This window comes from Perognathus longimembris, chromosome 11 (assembly GCF_023159225.1).
Source record: "Perognathus longimembris pacificus isolate PPM17 chromosome 11, ASM2315922v1, whole genome shotgun sequence".
NCBI lineage: Eukaryota > Metazoa > Chordata > Mammalia > Rodentia > Heteromyidae > Perognathus > Perognathus longimembris.
The window spans coordinates 45,656,639-45,678,374 of NC_063171.1; the positions used below are offsets into that span (position 1 = coordinate 45,656,639).

The 21,736-nt window shown below is 38.1% G+C and overlaps 1 protein-coding gene across 1 annotated transcript in view; it reads left to right on the forward strand.

Annotated features, from left to right (window-relative positions):
- Aida (axin interactor, dorsalization associated) overlaps positions 1 to 21,736 on the forward strand; it is a 34,320-nt gene that overhangs the window by 533 nt on the left and 12,051 nt on the right. The window contains exons 2-6 of the mRNA XM_048356425.1: positions 8,663 to 8,732; positions 16,574 to 16,627; positions 17,000 to 17,054; positions 21,225 to 21,288; positions 21,526 to 21,632. Of these exons, the coding sequence (XP_048212382.1) occupies positions 8,663 to 8,732; positions 16,574 to 16,627; positions 17,000 to 17,054; positions 21,225 to 21,288; positions 21,526 to 21,632 (350 nt within the window). The remainder of the gene's footprint in view (positions 1 to 8,662; positions 8,733 to 16,573; positions 16,628 to 16,999; positions 17,055 to 21,224; positions 21,289 to 21,525; positions 21,633 to 21,736) is intronic.

Sequence of the window (21,736 nt, forward strand, 5' to 3'; positions counted from 1 at the left end):
AGGCATCGGGACTGGAGTCCCACTGGCCCCGCGAGGCTGGCTCCGGGGACCCTGGGTCCGTTCTCTCGGGGTGTCCCGTCTTTCCGCCTCCGCTGGGCGAGTTCCATTCAACAGGTAGCCCCTTCTGTGCTGGGGAGCCGGCCCTCCCGGGATGCCTACTTAGTTCTGTTCCAGCTTCCCACGGGTTCCCCGCTTTCCACTCAGTTTCTTTTCCTCTTTTCCTCCGCCTCTCCTGGGTTGCCACTCCTCGACGTTTGTTTGGTTTTTGTTTTTTTTTTTTTTAATCTCTAAGGAATACGTGTGTGTGTGTGTGTGTGTGTGTTCGCCCACGTTCAAGGATGAGTGGCCTCGCAATGTGTATGTGTGTGTCTTCATGTGTAGGAGAGTAGGGGTGGGGAAGTAGTTGCGATTGGGGGGAGGTGCCCCCATTTGCAGGGAGGGCCAAGGATGCTTCTATTGCCAAAAAAAAAAAAAAAAAAAGGTCCCCGCTCTCGGGCTCCTTCTCCACCCCTCTTTTCTGGTGAGCTATGTTTTCACAATTCCACCTCGATTTCGTTTCGCTTTCTGGGTCTGTTTTTTGCTAGGCTGTGAGTCCCACCCACCCCCTCGCTCAGTTGCTTTGGGTGGAGTCCGCGCAGGATGTGAACCGGAGAGAGCAAAATGTGAATTAATAGACCACGCACAGGAGTCACCACTCCCTCCTTGAGTCCCTCCTCCTTTTCCTGTGTACAGTGTGTAGCCTTGGGGTACATGTGAGCAGCAATTTCCCTTGTCCTCCTAGGCTGAATTTCTTTCTCTTTCTGGTGTAAAAAGAAAAAAAAATGCTTTAGAGATGTTTTATAAATGAGAAGGCAAGGTTTGATTTCTTGCACATATCACTGAACATGAGAATTGCTTACTAAAATGCTATTGTTTTGTAAACTGTTGCCATTGATGTGCTTCTTGGTTTTAAAGCAAGTTATTGTTGGAGGTTTCACAGAGTAAGAAAGAATGTGTGAATAAAATCCACACACGTACATCCATGATGCCTACTGGAAAGAATTCAGGGTTGGTACTTGGTAAATCATTCTGACCCTACCCCTTCAATAGTTAGTTACTTGTTTTTATCTGGTCAATAAGATAATTTAGATACGTACGTAGGTGGTCTCCTTTTCATACTATTAATTTTGAATTGCCTATAGTTCCCCTAAACCTGCAAACAACTGTACACTAGGCCTTAAAAAATTACAAAACATAGTTATTATTAAGGTACAGAAGGGTTATCATTTAGTAAGTCAGATAATGAGTACATTCATTTGGGGCAATGTTACCTCTTTCTTTGCTCATTCCCAGTTTTCCCCTCCCATCCCTGCTCACAAGTTATCTAGTTCATTTTCAACATAATGTCTACTGAATATCACTACTGTATCCATTCACTCTTTATCCCTCCATTTCTGAATTCTCTGAGCCTTTTTGCTGTGCCCAACAACTGCTAGCACTTATTTTGCCCTATCACATGATTTCATTTGTTCTTGAAACTGTTCACTGAGAATATAATTATTCTCATTTTACCAAGTGAAGAAACTGAACCTCAAGTTAAACTATCTAGCACCACAAAGTAATGTTGAAATTTAGATTTTTTTTTTTTTGCCAGTCCTGGGCCTTGAACTCAGGGCTTGAGCACTGTCCCTGGCTTCTTTTTGCTCAAGGCTAGCACTCTGCTACTTGAGCCATAGTGCTTTTTCTATATACATGGTGCTGAGGAATCGAACCCAGGGCTTCATGTATATGAGATGAGCACTTTACCACTAGGCCATATTCCCAGCCTAGAATTTTTTTTATTACTATGACTCCAAATCTTGTTTGCTCTACTACCTAAGTGTTTAAGGTGCTTTTTTTTTTTTTAAATGAAACATTGATGGGGTGATTCTAAGTAAATCAGTAAAATTCCAAGATTTCCTTTATTAGATACCCTACTATACTGTATCAGTTACATACCAAGCATGTGGATACCCTAATGCTGTGTGTTAATGAAGAGTGTTAATGAAATATAAAATGGTCTCTCATTTGTAATGTGGTGGAATCTGGAAGCTGTTGGCTCTGGGCTACACACATCCCAATGGAAAGTGAAGAATATCATTTCTAATTGAAATTACAAAGGAAAATTTGATATGCAGATATCTATGCTAGAATTTGAGGAAACATCTGAATGAACATAAGAGGCCTATACAAACTCATTGTTGGTTCTATATACTAAGCTTTGAATTTTGAGAATTCAGAATAATTCCTCAATTATCATTATAAAAACTGCCAGGTCAGAGCTGTGAAAGTGGCTTAGCGTAGAGTGCTTGCCTAGCATGCATGAAGCCCTAGATTCAATTCTTCAGCACCACATAAACAGAAAAAGCCCGAAGTGGCACTGTGGCTCAAGAGGTTAAAGTGCTCAGGCCCTTAGTCGCAAGCCCCGGGACTGGCAAAGCAAAACACAAACCTGCCAGGTCAAATTTCAATAGCATTTTTAATAGTTGGCTTAAACTTTGTAAATATACTGTGAGGAACAGTCGACAATTTAGGTTTTCTAGTGTATCTAGCATTAAAGGCAAAATGCTTTTGTATTGGAAAGAGCTCTTTTGAGAGGAAAGATTTCAGCCAGGGCCTCCCTGGTTGGGGATCACTCAGTGCACAATTGCTGACAGGATTTTCTTCCTAGCTGGATATTAAGAGTGAAGCAAAAAGACTAAGATAATTAAGAGTTCTAATGGTGTAGGTAGTTATACAAAGGTTCAGGAACTGGTTTATGGAGGGAGGGGGACATTGGAGAGATGGTACACACTAATATCATGTTAGAATGCTGTACCTTATACAATTTCATCATCAAACAGGAGGACTGGAGTTACAACTCAACAAAATTGGATTTCTGCACTCAAAGTTTAATAGAATGTTTTAGACTTGAATATTGCAATTCCAAAATACTAACAGAAAATGTTTCCCAAAGCACACTTCAGAACTTGTGTATTCTTTCTGGAACACTACTGTCCCCTATTATCTGTTCAGGTTGTTTGGCCACCTACTTCTGGAGTATTCAAACATTACTTCTTTAGCAAGACTCCCTCTGGCCGCCTATTTAAAATTGTAAAGCCTCCTAGCCACCCTTCACTCCCTGCATCTCAATCTAGCAACCTTACCCCCCTCCTCCCATCCTCCTTCATTTGTATCCATGGCACTGGTGATGATGTAAAATGTATTTTATGTATTTATTTTTTAATTTCTCTCTTTTCCAGAATGTAAGTTCTTGGAGGGTGGATGGAGGTGGAAAAGGATGGTGTCTGTTCTATTCTTTTTTTTTTTTTTTGGCCAGTCCTGGGGCTTGGACTCAGGGCCTGAGCACTGTCCCTGGCTTCTTTTTGCTCAAGGCTAGCACTTTGCCACTTGAGCCACAGCGCCACTTCTGGCCATTTTCTGTATATGTGGTGCTGGGGAATCGAACCCAGGGCCTCATGTATATGAGGCAGGCACTCTTGCCACTAGGCCATATCCCCAGCCCTGTTCTATTCTTAATATCCAGAGTAATATTGGATTCTGAATGCATAATTGTTTAGATATTGCATAACTATATTTAGGAGTATGCTGTGAAGCATTAAGGAGTGGATGCTAAAATGCTATAAAATATTAAAAGAGATTAGGTGAAAATTTTTATCTAAGATATACAGGGCCAATGTTTAAAATATTTCCATTGAGCAGATCATCTCTTCCAGCCACCTGGGCGTACATGACTACTAACTTGTATAGTGAAATAGAAACTTGCTCAGCCTCAAACTTGGTCTTTCTCTAAGTCAGTGATAGTTTGGGATGCACGAGTTTCTGCATCATTAGAATGATGTGGAGTTTCCATCCCTCACTTGTTTGTGTGTTTAGAATATATTTAAGACCCTCCCTTAAGAGCAGTCTTAGGGTAGTTGTAGGTACTTTAAGGTAGAGTGGGAGGAACCCATAGAGAAGTATATTTCACAACTTAATCTCTATTACAAGTAGAATGTCACCTCTTTTATTTGTTCAACTGGTATTCAGAGCAAGTTGATTCTCCATCAGTGAGCAAAACCAGGTCCTACTTAAACTATCTTTCATGATTTAAAAAAAGTTTTTGCTAAGGCTTAAAAAGTATTTTTAACAAACTCAGGCATAATTAATATACTGTGAAATTCATCAATTTTAAATGCATAGTTTAATGGAATATGGATATGTGTATGGATGTAAGTATATTGGTTCCTGGCCTTTGACTTGAAGGCCTGGTACTCACTCAGCTTTCTTCCTCACTGCTGATGTTCTAGTACTTGAGCTTCATCTCCAGCCCAGCTATTTGCTGGTTAATTGACATGGAGTCTTGTAGACTTTTCTTCTCAGGCTGGCTTGGATCTGAGATCCTCCAGGTCTCAGCCTCCTGAGTATCTGGGATTACAGGTGTGATCCACTGGTACCCAGTTAATTGAATGATTCTTTAGTTAAACCCATCAAGTTTTAGAACATCTGTATCACCCATAAAAGATACCTGTTCCCATTCACAGCTACTCCATATTCCCATTCTAGTTCCAGACAGCCATTATTTTAGATTCTGTGTATAGATTTGTCTTTTCTGAACACTTCATGTAATTTGAATAACATAACCTTTTGCACATGACTCATTTAGCAAAGTGCTTCTAAGTTGATCCATGTAGCATTTATCAGTATTTTGTTCCTTTTCATTAGTGACCTATACTGTGTTGTATAGCTACACTGCATTTTGTACATCCATTACTAGTTCGTTGACATTTTAATTTTGAGTATCATTAACACTACCCTAAGCATTCACATGCAATTCTTTATGTGACCATACATTTTCCTTTTTATTAGATACCACTGAGTGCAATTGCTGGGTTGTATGTTAAATATGTAACTGTTTTTTTACTTCTTCATCTTTAAATGGTTGTACAACAGAGTTAAAATTAAACATGTCCATTTATGTGTCAAATATATAACTTTAAGGAAAATATCATTGCTTGCCTGCTTTCCTGCTTGCCTGCCTGTCTCCTTATCTGCCTTCCCGCCCTCCCTCCCTCCCTTCCTTGTTGTTGGTCAAAGGGGCTTGAACTCAGGGCTTGGGCACTGTCTCTGAGCTCTTCAGCTCAACACTAATACTCTACCACTTTGAGCCACAGCACCACTTTCAGTTTTCTGGTAGTTAATTGGAGATAAAAGTTTCACGAACTTTCCTGCCTGGTCTCACTTTTAACCTCGATCCTCAGATCTTAGCCTCCTGAGTAGCAAGGTGAGAGCCACCGCATGTGGCTTATCTGTCTTTCTGAGAGTTAGACTCACTATCTCATGATAGTGAGTGTTTTCTCGTATACTTACATTCCCTCTCTAAATTTCTTGTGATGTGTCTGTTCAAATCTCTTGCCTAATTTTTGAATTATCTTTTGCCCTAATGGGTTGTAGGAGTTCTTTGTATGTTCTGGATACAAGTCTGATTTTTACAATATTTTTCACTTAATCTGTTGCCTAGATCTTAAAAACTGTAGTATCCTCTCTCCTGCTTACTTTAAGCAAGAGTAAACTCTTTCTATACTTTTTTTTTTCTAACATTGACCCTACTTCGGTCAATTGGTAGCTACAATCAGCAAATTATGTGTAGAATTACTCAAGTAGAGAATCTTGTCACCCTGTAACTTCCTTAAGTTCATAGCTTATTTGCTAAGGACAATGAAACTGTAGATTTCTGTAAAGTACTCCTTTTGGTGATAGCAAGAGTTAGAAAGAAAGCAGAGTAAAGGGAATGGAGCCTTGTCTTGTGGAGAGCATATACAAATATACACACACATGACTTTTTTACATTTTTGGAGAGATTATTATGGAGAGGAACTATTTAATTAATTAACATGGTGGAGCCATCCTAGCCAAATGTTGTGATTCTTTTATAGCCATCCTAAAGATGAGCTTGCATTTCCTAGACTGCCATCCCTGGCTTCTCTTTTGCCCAAGGCTAGCACTGTGCCACTTGAGCTACAGCGCCACTTCTGGCCGTTTTCTGTATATGTGGTGCTGGGGAATTGAACCCAGGACTTCATGTATATGAGGGCAAGCACTCTTGCCACTAGGCCATATCCCCAGCCCCGCACTTTTGTTGGTGGTAGTGGTTGTTTTGTTCTGTGTTTTGATTTTTTTAAATGTCTTCAGTTGTGTCAGTGCAATGGCTAACACTTGCTGTGCTTTATATTCCTGTCTTTATTTCCCACCCCAAATAATATATGTGAGAATTAAATTCTTTTGCTAGTTTTTACCCTGAAACTTTTAAAATTGAGATCAGTATCACATAACATAAAACTCACAAAGGTATAGTTGAGGATTTTTTTTAGTGTGTTCACTATTTTGTGCAGCATCACTGCCTCCAATTCTTTTTTTTTTTTTTTTTTTTTTTGGCCAGTCCTGGGCCTTGGACTCAGGGCCTGAGCACTGTCCCTGGCTTCTTGCCGCTCAAGGCTAGCACTCTTGCCACTTGAGCCACAGCGCCGCTTCTGGCCATTTTCTGTATATGTGGTGCTGGGGAATCGAACCTAGGGCCTCGTGTATCCGAGGCAGGCACTTTTGCCACTAGGCTATATCCCCAGCCCACTGCCTCCAATTCTAAACATTAGTTTTCCATCATCCTCCGAAGAAACTCCATATTTAGTCTTAGTTCAAATACCCCCATTTCCTGACAACCACTAACCTCTTTTTGCCTCTATAGATTGAATATTTTGAACATTTTATGTGAATGGAATCATATAATATCATCTGTATTTGTCATAATTTTCTGGGGTTTTTTTTGTGTGTGTGTGGGGGGGGGGGAGGTGCGCGCGTGTGCGTGCCTGTGTATGCCAGGCCTATGGCTTGAACTAAGAGTCTAGGTGCTATCCTTGAACTTTTTTGCTCAAGACTAGTGTTCTACCAGTTGAACCACAGTTCCACTTTGCACTTAAAAAAATTTTTTTTTTGATGGTTAAAGATGAGAGTTTCACAGATTTTCCTACCAGCTGGCTTTGAACTACAATCTTCAAATCTTAGTCTCCTGCATAGCTAGGATTATAGGCATAAGCTACTGGTACCTGGCTGTTGTTGTATTTTTGGAGTTCATTCCTTATTGTAACATAAATTTCATCCCTCTTTATGACCTAATAATATTCTGCTGAATGGGTATGCCACATCTTGTTTATCACTTGATGGACATTTTGATTATTCCCACTTTTTAGCTATTTTGAATAGTGTTACTGTAACATTTGTGAATACAGGTGGTTTGTATGAGCATAACATTTTTACTTCTCTGAAGTATATCTAGGAATTTAAAGGTTCTGGATTATCATGGTAATTCTTTCATTTTCAGAGGAACAGTATTTGACATCATTCCATCAGCAATGCATGAAGGTTCCATTTTTTCCATTCTTCTCATTTTTATTTTTAAAATTATATCCATCCATCCACATGGATGTGAAGTAGTATCTCATGCTTTGACATACATTTCCCTAACCTAATATTGTATCTCTTCATGTGCATACTGTTCATTTTTCTCTTTCCAAAAATGTTCAAATCCTTTGCTTAAAATTGGTGTTTTATTATTTATCTGTCCAACCGCCAGTCCTTTATAGTCCTTTAGTTTTTGCTATCTCTGAAATAGCTTTGATAGGTTGGGGCTATGGCTCAAAAAAGGTAGAGTGCTTGTCTAGCAAGTATGAGCCCCCTCCAATAACCCCCCCCCCAAGAAAAAAGATGAAGAAGAGAGAGAGGGAATGAAGGGAGAGGGAGGGAGCAAATAAGTGAGCTTTTGTTCTTTATTGATGAGTTTAGACTAGTAGTAACACAGATCCATCCTTGAAAATTTACCTGAAGCCTTGTTGCTGTTTTTAAGTATAATGATAATTGGTCAAGCAATAGTTTTTGTTTCTGATTGATGGAAGACTTGTTTTTCTCATGAAAATGTTTCCAAAATATGTCTTGATAGAGTATTATCACTTTGTCTTGGCAGTAATTGGGGTTTGGATTAAGCAGCAGATTAATGATAGACTGATAAAGTATCTCTGGTTGATACCATTATTGTGCTCACTGGAAGTGTTTAAGTAGAATCTGTACAATTATGTATTGGTCTGGTTACAGAAGAAAATCATACATACTAAAAGTGGGATTAGATGTCCTTTGAGATTCTTTCCAGCTTTAGAATTCTGTTTTTACTTACTAGAGCTGAAATGTGTTCCAGTGAAACAGCATGAAAGTATTGTATCTTATTCTTATCATCTTTGTGACTAGAGTCTGACAAAAGGGTAATGTGGACTTATACTTTGAAAATAGAACAAAGTATTAGGGCTGGGAATATAGCCTAGTGGCAAGAGAGCTTGCCTCGTATACATGAAGCCCTGGGTTCAATTCCCCAGTACCACATATATGGAAAATGGCCAGAAGTGGCGCTGTGGCTCAGGTGGCAGAGTGCTAGCCTTGAGCAAAAGGAAGCCAGGGACAATGCTTAGGCCCTGAGTCCAAGGCCCAGGACTGGGGGAAAAAAAAGAAAAGAACAAAGTATTATTGTAAGTCACAGTGTTTTAAAGATTTAAATTGCTTCACCTTGTTATAGTTGAGATAGTTTGCTTTCTTCCAATTCTCATGAACCTTTTCTTCTTAACAGATTAGCAAGACATCTACAAAAAGAGGCCCAAGCTCAACACAACAATTCAGAATTCACAGAAGAACAGAAGGTACCATAAAATAAATTTCTTGATATATCTGATTCCATATGAAAAGGGTTCTTTTAGATCTACTAAATAAAAAAATTAAACGAAAACTGTTTTAATTAGTTAAAAAGGTCATATTGATTATATTTTACCTAACATTAGGTATTACTCTAAATTTTTATGAGCCAAATATTATATAACCAGGTATATAAATAGTTAAGAAGGTATACTACAAATCTGGAAATAAAATGAAAAGGGGGAATTTAAAAATTTAATGAGCCCAGTTATGGTTATTTTTTGTGTATCATTACTGTGGTTTGAACACAGAGTCTTCGTTTTCTTGGAGCTGTTTCATCCAGGTGCTTTACCCCTTGAGCCTTACCTCTAGTTCCAAGAGCCTGTGTTTAGTCACCTATTCACTATGAGTTAGTTGTGTGTTTTGTCTTCATTATCTCTTGCAAAGGAATAGGACTTGTAAGTCACATGACCTCAGAGATAATTTAATCTCCAAAAGCACACTAAATTTTAAAAAATACCATTAATGTTGTTTGTTATCCACCGAGTGTGTGTGTGTGTTGTGTGGTGTGGGGCGGGGGGGGGGGGAGGGAGAGTGTGTGATATACCTCAAGGCCTTTTCTATGAGTGTCCTGTGTCTGTGTCTCGAATATCAATCCTGGGGCTTGAACTCAGGGCCTGAATTCACTGTCCCTGAGCTGTTTTGTGTGTGTGTGTGGTTTTTTTTTTTTTAAGTCTAGCACTCTACCATTTGAGCCACATATCCACTTCCAGATTTTTGGTGATTAATTAGAGATGAGTGTCATGGACTTTCCTGCCTGGGCTGGCCTTAAACCACAATCCTTAGATCTCAGCTTCCTAAGCCCCTAGGATTAGGGACATGACCCATTGACACCCAGTATTAAGTCTTTAAGTCTGTAATAATACTTCAATATTTTTGAAAATATATATACCATCAGGAAATGAGTCATTCATATTATTATACTAAAAAAAAGTTTACCTCTTTTGTAATTATCTTTAACTTTCTGAGGGCAAAGCTAGTGTTTAATAATGAATGCTATGTATTCTTTAATAGATAGCTATTCCTTAGTAGCCACATGGCTTATCTTTTGTTTGAAATACTACCAGATCTTGTGCTCCCAAAGGACTGGGAGGCAACATGACACAGAGGTGAGAGCTGAGATCTGGAGATAGAAGACTAGAGTCTTACATTCTGGCTCTGGCTCTGGGCTTGAATTTCTTTATATATAAAATGACCTTCAAAGGTATCTTTCCCCTAAATCTCTTAATGACCCTTGCCTTTGAAGTAGTCTGCACCTCCTGATTTCCTGGAAGCCTAATTTCTGAGGTATGTATTATTTATAATCCTTGTTTCAGAAGCTTTTGTGTCTGCTAGTTGTGATTCCAAAGAACACTTGTGCCTGCCTTTTATTCCTTGATCTTGGAACTATATTATTCATATACAGTAAGTTATAGGCATTTAAAAGCTTCATTTTCTTTAAAAATACAAGTGATGTACTCACAGAAGGCCAGAAAACTCAGACTGACATATAGCCCTTGTTGAATGTCATTTAGGGCAAAAGATTTCAGAGGTCTAAGCTAGGAAGTGTTTAGAAAATCCAGAAAGGGTTTGAGTGTGCAGTATTTTTTAAATGTACTTTTGGAAGTTCCTCTCTTCCCTTGATAAACCATTTCATTGAGCCTAGTGTTGTGAAGAGCATGAGAAATTTTAGTACAAACTGTTGTTACAAAATTAGTGAAATGCTTTGTTTGGTAAATAAGGCTGAGACAAATCTCAAATTATTTTCCTCAAAAAAAAGGAGAGTTTTTATTACCTTGTTTTAAATATTTTTTAAAAATGTTAAATTGGGGCTGGGGATATAGCCTAGTGGCAAGAGTGCCTGCCTCAGATACACGAGGCCCTAGGTTCGATTCCCCAGCACCACATATACAGAAAACGGCCAGAAGCGGCGCTGTGGCTCAAGTGGCAGAGTGCTAGCCTTGAGCGGGAAGAAGCCAGGGACAGTGCTCAGGCCCTGAGTCCAAGGCCCAGGACTGGCCAAAAAAAAAAAAAAAAGTTAAATTGTATTCTGTTACTTTCTTCCGTGTTCTGATAGTAATAGCATATATTCTCTCTCTCTCTCTCTCTCTCTCTCTCTCTCTCTCTCTCTCTCTCTCTCTCTCTCTCTCTCTTTCTCTCTAGTATTACAACTCAGAGCTTCAAGCTTGCTAGACAGATGTTTACTCAAACCATACCTCCAGGACTTTTTCTTCAGTTACTTTTCAAACAAGGTTGAGCTTTTTGCCTAGGCCTGGACTTCTGTGATTCTTTTACTTACATTTCCCACATAGCTGAGATTATAGGCATGGACTACTACACTCCACTTGTTGATAGAGGTGGTTTTCTCTAACTTTTTGTCCCAGCTAACTTTGGATTGAGAGCTGCCTTCTAAGTGGCTGAGAGTACAGGTGTGCATCACCACAGTTAACCTTAATAGCACCAAAATTTAGAACTAAAAACTATAAATAAATAAAGTACTTTCTTCAAAAAATTTTTATTGTCAAGGTGATTTGTAGAGGGGTTACAGTTATATATGTAAGGTAGTGAATACATTTCTTGTCAAACTTGTTACCTCCTCCCTCAATAAAGTAATTTCTTTTTTCTCTCTTGCCCTCTTTTTTTCTTTTCTTTTTTTGCTTTAATTGTTTTGCAGCTAGGGTCTCTTTCCCTGCCAACCTCTTACCTCAAATACTTATGTTCTTATTTCTACCTCTAAATAGCTGGGATTACAAGTATTTGCCACCATGCTGCCCAGTTTCTTTATGAAACTTGGTGGAACTTTTTTCTTTCTGGCTCACAGTGAGTTCTCAAAGATAATTTGATGGATACATTTATTGTCAGATAATAGATTATTAATGTAAGTTTTGAATGCTGTCTCTTTATTAAATTTACTTTGTAAAGAACTACTAGTCTTATGAATGGATGTTACTACGTTTATTTATTTTTTATTCTTAATGTTCTCAAATTCTGGTTTAGAATACGTTTATGCTTCTTAATAGCTTGTCTTCATGAAGAGTTCACTTAACTCATTTCCGTTCTCAATAGTTTTGTCATTATAACCACTGGGTTTGGTAGCCAACGAGAAAGCTGCCAAGAACTTTCACTCCATTGAATTCTCTGCTTTGGTGTAATAGACTTTCTCATGTAAGTTTCTGGACAGAAAAGAACATCTCATATCATAACACTTCGAAAGCTTTCCTCTGTTTTGAGTTAATTTTTGGTATTAATGAGAATTCCAGCTATATTCTGGTCACCGTTGTCTTGTTTTGCATTTTATCAGAACCTCACCCTTTTCTAACTCCACCTCCCTTCCTTTCCAGCCAGACAGAGCCTATTTAAATCAAATCTGGATTAAGTGAAACTATACTACTTCATGTGTATTTTAACTTATCTTTTCTTACATAGGTTGAATACCTTTTAGCAAAATTAATTCAACTCTTTGTCTATTTTCATTTCTTCTTTTCCTTTAACTGATTTTTGAATTATTAATTTCCCTAGCAATGCCTACATGAAATAGCCCATATTTGAAATTTTGCTTTCTATTTCTGTAGCACTTTTTTATAGATGAGCAATTGATTTCGATGAGTTGTCAAAGTTTTAAGTTTTCTTAACATTAAGCTTTTTTTTTCATCAGCCTGACAACCCAAGGCTGGACTTGAACTTACAGTCCTTCTACCTCAGCTTCCCACGTGCTGGAATCATAGGTGGCTTGTTCTTAGCCTTAATGCATGTTAATTATTAGTCAGTACTTAGGTTTGTGTACCCTGGTATGTGTGAACTTGAGTTTCTTGATCATTTTTATTTCTAAGAAATGTGAAAATATTTCAGTAGCAAGCACTTGATTCTGGCATTGAAAAATTTTACATGTTTTAAAAGTTATTGCTGATGCTGCGATGATAGTGTTTCATTCCTTTTTTAATACTGAAGTTGGGTGTGGTTCCTTAAAATAGCTATGAATAATGCCTCTTGGTATTTTGCCATAGTTGAGTACTTCTGCTTAACTTGAAGAAATGCCTAAATATAAAATAGTTTATTGGTAGGCTCATACTTGTTAAGCTAAAATGTATCTGAATTTTTAAAGTATGCAATTAAATGGATTTTGTAGTAAAGAAGGATAAGATGTTAGCTACTAGTTTCAAAGATTAATTCACTGATACATTTTAACACAGAAAATTCTTTTTAAAAAATTCATTTTAAAACAAGAAATTATAGCTAATACAATAATATAAATGTAGAATTTGTTGTACATCTTAGTATGTTATATAGATACATCTTAGTATGTTATATAGAAGGCATTAGTGTGTTTAGGATGAGTTTCAGAATTTCTCTGTTCTTCAGTTTTCACACCAATAAAACACTTGTGTCTTACTTAGAGTTATCATGAGGGTTAAATGAATTAATGTTTGTAAATCACTTAAGAGGGCTTGTTACTGAGAAAATACTCAGTAGTTACTGTCATCACCATCATTATTTCATTAGATTTACACTTAAAATTATTTACTAGTATTGTCAAAATTAAGTGACATATTTGAGGATATTACATTTTATGACGAAAATACTGACATACAGAATAGCTGTTTCAGAGTATGATAAATCTAGGAGCATTTTGAATACTTTTGCATTTAGTAGTACAAGTATTTTCAGATATAATCTCTAAATGCAAATTTTTGGAAATTTTGAATTAAGCTGAATTCTTAAATGTTGTAGAACTGGTTAAATATTGTTCCTTACTCCCTGGCTGGGGAGCCTGTCTTGCTAATTGTGGCTTAGTTTGAGTTGCTGTCCAGCTGTTTGTAACAGATGCCATACTTGACCCACTACCTGACCCCTAGGGATCAGGGCAATACTTGATCCCTTTCACTCCTCATTTACTTCCCAGAAAAATTAACCAACGAGAAACCCACCAGGTCCAGTTTACTGAACTTTTGCAAGTTTATCAGTACAATTAGAAAAATATGTCATTTGGGGGGGAAGATTCCCTTGTTGTGAGGCATTGAGAACATTGTGCATACATACTTCACTAGTCTGGATTTGTTTCTAACCACACTTAAGAAATACCTTTTTTGGAAGGTCTAAAAGTCTTGTTGGGCAAAATTCTGCTGCCTGCTTGATCATTTCAGTTATTAATCTCTTATGTATGCTTTGTATACTTTTGTGATGACAGTCTGCATTGTTTTTCTATTTTTGAGATAATCTTGCTGTTTTCCAGGCTGGTCCTGAATTATCCCTCCTACCTTAGACCTCCAAATAGCTGAGATCTTGAATAGTACACACTCAGATCAGCTCACAATGGTCTTCTTTAAACACAGATCTGACAGAGTCCTGTTCAGAAACCTCCCATGGGCCTTACCACTAGAGATTCCTAGCTGATCATGGAACGCTGGTTTCAGAACGACTGTTTCCTCCCACCAGATCCCCCATTCCATGTTACTTTCCTACCTACATTCTTCTTGAGCTTGGAGCCCTGACAGTTTTCTAACCTCTTTAATTTTTAGAAACCTACCTGTCTTTGGGACTTGCTTCCTAAAAATAAATCTTATTCTGTTTCTTTAGCATATGTAAATAGAAGGACTCTCTTTGTTGAAGTCTATAGAAATGTGTGTCTTTGTTTTCTTTCTTTCTTTCTTTTTTTGCCAGTCCTGGGGATTGAACTCAGAGCCTAAGCACTGTTCCTGGCTTCTTTTTGCTCAAGGCTAGCACTCTACCACTTGAGCCATGGCACCACTTCTGGCATTTTCTATATATGTGGTGCTAAGGAATCGAACCCAGGGCTTCATGTATAGGAGGCAAGCACTCTTGCCACTAGGCCATATTCCCAGCCCTTTGTTTTCTGTTATTAGATTCCGTATGTGTCTTTTCTCATGCAATGAAAAAAGAAATTAGCAAGGACTATATCCTACCATTAACATCAATTTTGTAGCTCATTGTGTACAATTTGCCACTGTCTATTGGAAATACTGATTTTGCTTAGTATTCCCAACAATTTAAATATGTTAGGGTCAACTTAAAGTCGAAGGTATCATACCACTGTGCTAAGTCTTTTGGTTTATTTCAGGCTTTATAGAGAAAAGAGCTGAAGAGGGGACATGTTATATTCTCTTTCATTGCTTAAGAAATCCTCTTTCATTGTTTTCTCTTTCGAAAGTTTCTTGTTATTATTTTTAATTTCTTAATTCTAATGTTTAATTATTTAATTTGTAACAGAGATAAAACAAAAATTATGTATACGAATGAGACAATGATATTTTGACACATGAATACATTGTATCACATTTCAGTGAAGTTAAACATCTACTCAGTGGTCTACCATTTCTTTATATTAACAACTTGGTAACTAACTTTTTGAATTGTATATCATTATTCATAGTCATCCACTGCTATGGCACACCAGAACTTCTTGCTGCTTTCTAACTGTAACTAGTACTCCCTCTGTTCTACTCCTCCAGCCGCCTCTTAACTTGGTACTTAGCATAATGGTAGTTTTTTTGCCAGTGAGTGTGAGAGTATAGATGTCTCTTTAGACAAATTGATTTCATTTGTTTTGCCTAATAATATACCTAGGAGTAGGACTGCTGGATTGTGTGTAGGTCTATTTTGAGGAACCTCCATATGCCCGCCTTCCTCCCTTCCTCCCTTCCTCCCTCCCTTCCTCCCTTCCTCCCTTCCTCCCTTCCTCCCTTCCTCTCTTCCTCCCTTCCTCCCTCCCTCCCTCCCTCCCTCCCTCCCTCCCTCCCTCCCTCCCTCCCTTCCTTCCTTCCTTGCTTCCTTCCTTCCTCTCCTCCCTCCCTCCCTCCCTCCCTCCCTCCCTCCCTCCCTCCCTCCCTCCCTCCCTCCCTCCCTCCTTCCCTTCTTTCCTCCCTCCCTCTCTCTCTCCCTCCCTTCTTTCCTTTTTTGCCAGTCCTGGGGCTTGAACTCAGAGCCTGGGCACTGTCCCTGAGTTTGTTTTGCTCGAGGCTAGTGCTCTAGCACTTGAGCCACAGTGACACTTCTGGCTTTTTCTGTTTATGTGGTACTGAGGAATCGAACCCAGGGCTTCATGCATGGTTCATGCATGGTTAACTTAATGCATGGTTAACCAATGCAGACTTGACTTAGAATTGATTGTGGCATAAGATGTTAGAAGAGAATATATGATCAATGTCTCTTCCTCAACCCTTTGTTTCTCTAAAGTCTGCAAGGTGATAGAAAGAAATAATATTTAACTTGTTCAAATGCATTATAGACCTTTGATCAATTAAAATTAACTTGAGGGCTGGGGATATGGCCTAGTGGCAAGAGTGCCTGCCTCGGATACACGAGGCCCTAGGTTCGATTCCCCAGCACCACATATACAGAAAACGGCCAGAAGCGGCGCTGTGGCTCAAGTGGCAGAGTGCTAGCCTTGAGCGGGAAGAAGCCAGGGACAGTGCTCAGGCCCTGAGTCCAAGGCCCAGGACAGGCAAAAAAAAAAAAAAAAAAAAAATTAACTTGATTGTGTTGGGTGCCATTGGCTCATGCCTGTAATCCTAACTACTCAGGAGGCTGAGATCTGAGTATCACCGTTCAAAGCCAGCTCAGGCAGGAAAGTCCATGAGACTCCCCAGAAGTGGCTCTAAGGTTCAAAAGTAGTAGAGTGCTAGTCTTGAGTGAAATAGCTCAGGAACAGTGCCCAGGCCCTGATAGCTCAGGAACAGTGCCCAAGCCCTGAGTTCAAGCCCCACAACTCACCAGAAACAAACAAACAAAAAATTAACTTGATTGTAACAACAGTTAAAATAATTTTGTAATTATAGCATTTTTTTTCCTACAGAAAACCATAGGCAAAATTGCAACATGCTTGGAATTGCGAAGTGCAGCTTTACAGGTAGAGATTTTGTTGTTCTTTTCCTAACACAAGAAGAATAAATTTTTCTTCTGAAACATTAGACAATCGTGCCCCAAACAATATTGTCTTAGGTTTCTATGGCAATTGATAGGAATTCATCGGTTAATCTCATGCTTAAATTGTATCACTTATATTTATAAACTGTAGAAATAAAAGATATAACTTTAGTTTTTTCTGTTACTTGTAGCCCGAATGTTCCAAGAATACAAAAGCAAAAAAAAATTTGTCATTATCTACTTTGGAATCAAGAAATGAATTCATTTTGAGTATTTTGTTTTTGTTATTTAACAGACATAGGGTATAGTGAAATCAATGTAGTAAAAAGATATAATGTGCATATTTTAAATTTAGTCTACACAGTCCCAAGAAGAATTTAAACTGGAGGACCTGAAGAAGCTAGAACCAAGTAAGTGTTCATCTTAAATTTTGTTAGTAGTACTACTTTAGGAAAATGGCTCCTTATCACTAGCAGAGATGGTAGTTAGACTTGTTTCTCATAGTATGTAGTCCTGTGTGATCTTTTTAGTGCTCTTTTAATTCCTGCAATGTTCATAGTAACTATAGTTTGGATTTTACCTTCATTTCTAAGACATTTGAGGTTGTATTTCATTGAACATATATTAGCCTTGCTGGGTGCCAATGGCTTCATGCCTATAAGCCTAGCAACTCAAGAGGCAGAGTCCTGAGAACTGCGATTCAAAATCAGCCCAAGCAGACAAATCCCTGAAACTCGTATCTCTAATTTACCAGGGGGAAAAAAGAAAACTGAAAGTAGAGATGTGTCAAGTGATAGAACACCAACCATGAGTGGTAAAAATGAGCAAGAACCTGAGGCTTTGAGTTCAAACCCCAGTAGTGGCATACAAAAATGAATAAGTAAGGTGGGCATCCACAATTCATGCTTGTAAAGCTGATCAAGAGACTTAAGAACTGAGGATCATGGTTTGAAGGAAGCTTTGGCAAGAAGGTCTGTGAGACAATTATCTCCAATTAATCACCAAAAAGCTGGAAGTGCCACTGAGGTTCAAGTGGTAGAACACTAGCCTTGATCAAAGAAAGCTCAAGGATAGCACCCAGGCTGAATTCAAGCCCGAGGTCTGGTCTAAACACATAAATAGACTTTATTTTGTCTTGATGGCTTTTATAAGACTATACTTACTATAACAGACATTTACAGTAGAATAGAGAATATAAAGTTACCATTGTTGATGCCATTTACATTACATTTCTTTGGAAACTACAGACTCCCCATGAAGGCAAAACTACAAAATATTTACTCTTTGTCTCCATTTCTCTTCTCTTCTTAAAAACTTCTTAAACTAAAGGAGTTCCTTCAAATATTTTGGTGGTTAGGATAATGCCAAATAAAGCTTTCTGGGTTGTTCAAAGAAATGTTCTCTTAGGAGAAATATTTGCAGTATAGACCACGATATGGAGGTGATTGTGACTGAATTCTTCCATTGAGAGAGGATTCTACACCTTAAACTTAATTATGTAAATAGAGAAAAGTAGATTTGATTTGCTCTTTACCTCAGCCTTTAGTCACTGAACAGGGCCTGAATCTCAGGATACCTCAAGACAGGTTTCCATGCCTTGTATAAGAAGTAAAGGAGCTAAAGAGACTTCCTGAAAATTCCCAGACAACTTCTGTTATTGAGCTATTGAAGTGTGAATGTAAATACAGGCAAAGGCCACAAAGGAGGAACCCAGAGCCTATGCTGCAAGGAATCTGATTTCTATTGCTAGGGGTGGTAGAGAAAAGCAACAAAAAAATCAGAACACATAGCAAATTTGTTGTAATTCTGGTGGTTTTTCTAGAGTTATCATATTCCATCTCTTCCAAATACTGTTCTGCATATGGCCAGAATTATGGAGAATTGTCATTTTAATAGTTTTGGTTACTTTGTATAATCCAGCTCATAAACTTTTAGTTACACTGGGAATATGGCCTAGTGGTAAAGTGCTTGCCTTGTATACGTGAAGCCCTGGGTTCGATTCCTCAGAACCACATATATAGAAAAAGCAGGAAGTGGCGCTGTGGCTCAAGTGGTAGAGTGCTAGCCTTGAGCAAAAAGAAGCCAGGGACAGTGCTCAGTCCCTGAGTTCAAGCCCTAGGACTGGCAAAAAACAAAACAAAAAGAAACTTTTTGTTACTAGATGCATCATTTTATGTTCAAAATGTTTATCTATTTCCAGTATATAAGAATGTCAGTCAAATAATACAAAATATTTACAAATTTTTATTTTTAATGAACTCATTTTCTTGTACCTACAGTTAAACTTGATGACTTTTGAAAAAGGCAATACAAATACTTTGTGTAAGATGACTTTTCTCATTTTTTGTAAGATTATTTTCATAACAGCTCTCTGTATTGAGATATAATTCACTTACATACAGTTCATCAATTTAAAATATGCATTCTAATCTTTTTAGTATACTGACAATTATGTAATCATGACCAGCTATTTTAGGACACTTTTCATCACTACAAAAAGGAAACCCTGGACTTTGGGCTGGGAATATGGCCTAGTGGCAAGTGTGCTTGCCTCATATACATGCAGCCCCGGCTTCGATTCCTCAGCACCACATATATAGAAAAAGGCCGGAAGTGGTGCTGTGGCTCCAGTGGCAGAGTGCTAGCCTTGAGCAAAAAGAAGCCAGGGACAGTGGCTCAGGCCCTGAGTTCAAGCCCCAATTCTGGCCAAGAAAAGAAACCCTAACTCATTAGCAATCAGTCATTTTTCCTCATCCTCCGATTACCATCTCTAGTCAACCTCTGATTTTATTTCTGCCTATAAATTTGCTTAATCTGAACATTTTATATAAACAGAATCATGATCCATGGTCTTTTATGACTAACCATGCCAATGCACATAGATGCCTTTAAGTAAGACTACAACTGTAGGTTTGGGAGTGTTGACCTCTTGCCTAGCATATGAGAGGCCTTGGGTTCCATCCTCCACAATACACACACACACACACACACACACTCACACGTTACAACTATAGATAATAAAAATAATTAAAAATAAAAAATGATTAGAAGTTTGGCTTCTTAGTCACAATTTTTCGTTAGGTTTGTTTGTTTACAAACAAAATTTGAGAATCTTCAGAGGTCTGAGGATGAGACCTGGAGGTAGAACACTTGCCTTGAATTCACAAGTATATAGTTTCAACCCTTACATTGCCAAAAGAGGGAAAAAAAAGTTACAGATACTAACAAAGGATAACTGTAATGATTATAAATTATCCTTGGGTATTTATTTATTTATTTATTTATTTATTTATTTATTTATTTATTTATTTGCCAGCCCTGGGCCTTGAACTCAGGGCCTGAGCACTGTCGCTACTTCTTTCTGCTCAAGACTAGCACTCTGCCACTTGAGCCACAGCGCCACTTCTGGCCTTTTTCTATATATGTGGTGCTGAGGAATTGAACCCAGGGCTTCATGTATATGAGGCGAGCACTCTTGCCACTAGGCCATATATATATCCCCAGCCCCCTCCTTGGGTATTTATTATCTCTTCCTATAAAAATCTTCATTTCTTTCTCCTATTGTCTCACAAAATCTTTCATCAATTGTCATTGTTTGTTTGGTTTTATAAGAGTAGCAGCTACATGCCAAACACTCAAATAATTCCTCTCTACTGTGTTTTGGTAATGACAACACTTTCTCTTTTAGCTCTAAACTTCAAAATCAAAGGTTGAGTACAACAGGGCCTTTTTGGGTAGCATGTTAATACTGTGAATTTGCTCTGATGTCATTGCAGGTAGTTACTAGGAACTCAGAAGAGCAAAAATGAGACACTGAATTACATAGGTTATTTCTCCAAATATAAAAAGCATTGTAGAACATATTTCTCTAAGCTTATGTTCCAGAATATAGCCATTGGAGTATAGACCACAGCCAAGACATAATGTCATGTGTGAAGACTTCTCTTGAGACTAAATCCCACTCTCTGTGTCTATGTCAATACATAAATGTATTCATAATAAAATCATAAATGGAATACAAAAATTGTAATCTGGTTGCTACCAGACTGGCCTACAGGATACTATTGAGGGCAAATTGATTCAAGAAAGAGTAACATGGGCTGGGGATATAGCCTAGTGGCAAGAGTGCCTGCCTCGGATACACGAGGCCCTAGGTTCGATTCCCCAGCACCACATATACAGAAAATGGCCTGAAGCGGCGCTGTGGCTCAAGTGGCAGAGTGCTAGCCTTGAGCGGGAAGAAGCCAGGGACAGTGCTCAGGCCCTGAGTCCAAGGCCCAGGACTGGCCAAAAAAAAAAAAAAAAAAAAAAAAAAGAAAGAGTAACATGTGTTCATGTATTTCTCTCCAATTGTCATCTTTTTTGATACCAGTCTTAATTAAAATACTACAGGGAGGAGGTATTCTCTCTCTCTCTACCTTGTACTGTTTGGGAGTTCATTTTCTAATACCTTCAGAGAGAAGGGCCAGGGGGAGTGTATACATAGTAAAAAAAAAAAAAGGCTAAAATTAGCCATTTAAGATGCAGTATTTGGTTTTAATTCATGGAAGAATTCATATTTACTTATCTTTTTATTCTAGTACTAAAGAATATTCTTACATATAATAAAGAATTTCCATTTGATGTTCAGCCTGTACCATTAAGGTAAAATAAATATCCATATTATCTTCTCATTAGCTATTTATAACTTTTTAAAAATACTTTTTTAATGTCAAATTTTGATGGCATTTGTATGATTGGTATTAGTGGTAACAATGACCATCAATAGAGCCATTGATACTAATACATCAACATCTTTCCTGGAAAAATGAGTAGCTATGAGGCTTTACTAACATATTGAGTATCATAGCTTACTACATTTTGTATTTTTTTGTCATATAGAAGAATTTTAGCACCTGGTGAGGAAGAGAATTTGGAATTTGAAGAAGATGAAGAAGAAGGTGGTGCTGGAGCAGGGTCTCCTGATTCTTTTCCTGCTCGAGTTCCCGGTGAGTATTACTTACAAAGAATATTCATTATTTCATCAAAGGTCAAGGTGTTTGGAATTTACTTTATTACTCTCTAGTGGAGAATAAAACTCCAAAGGCCACGA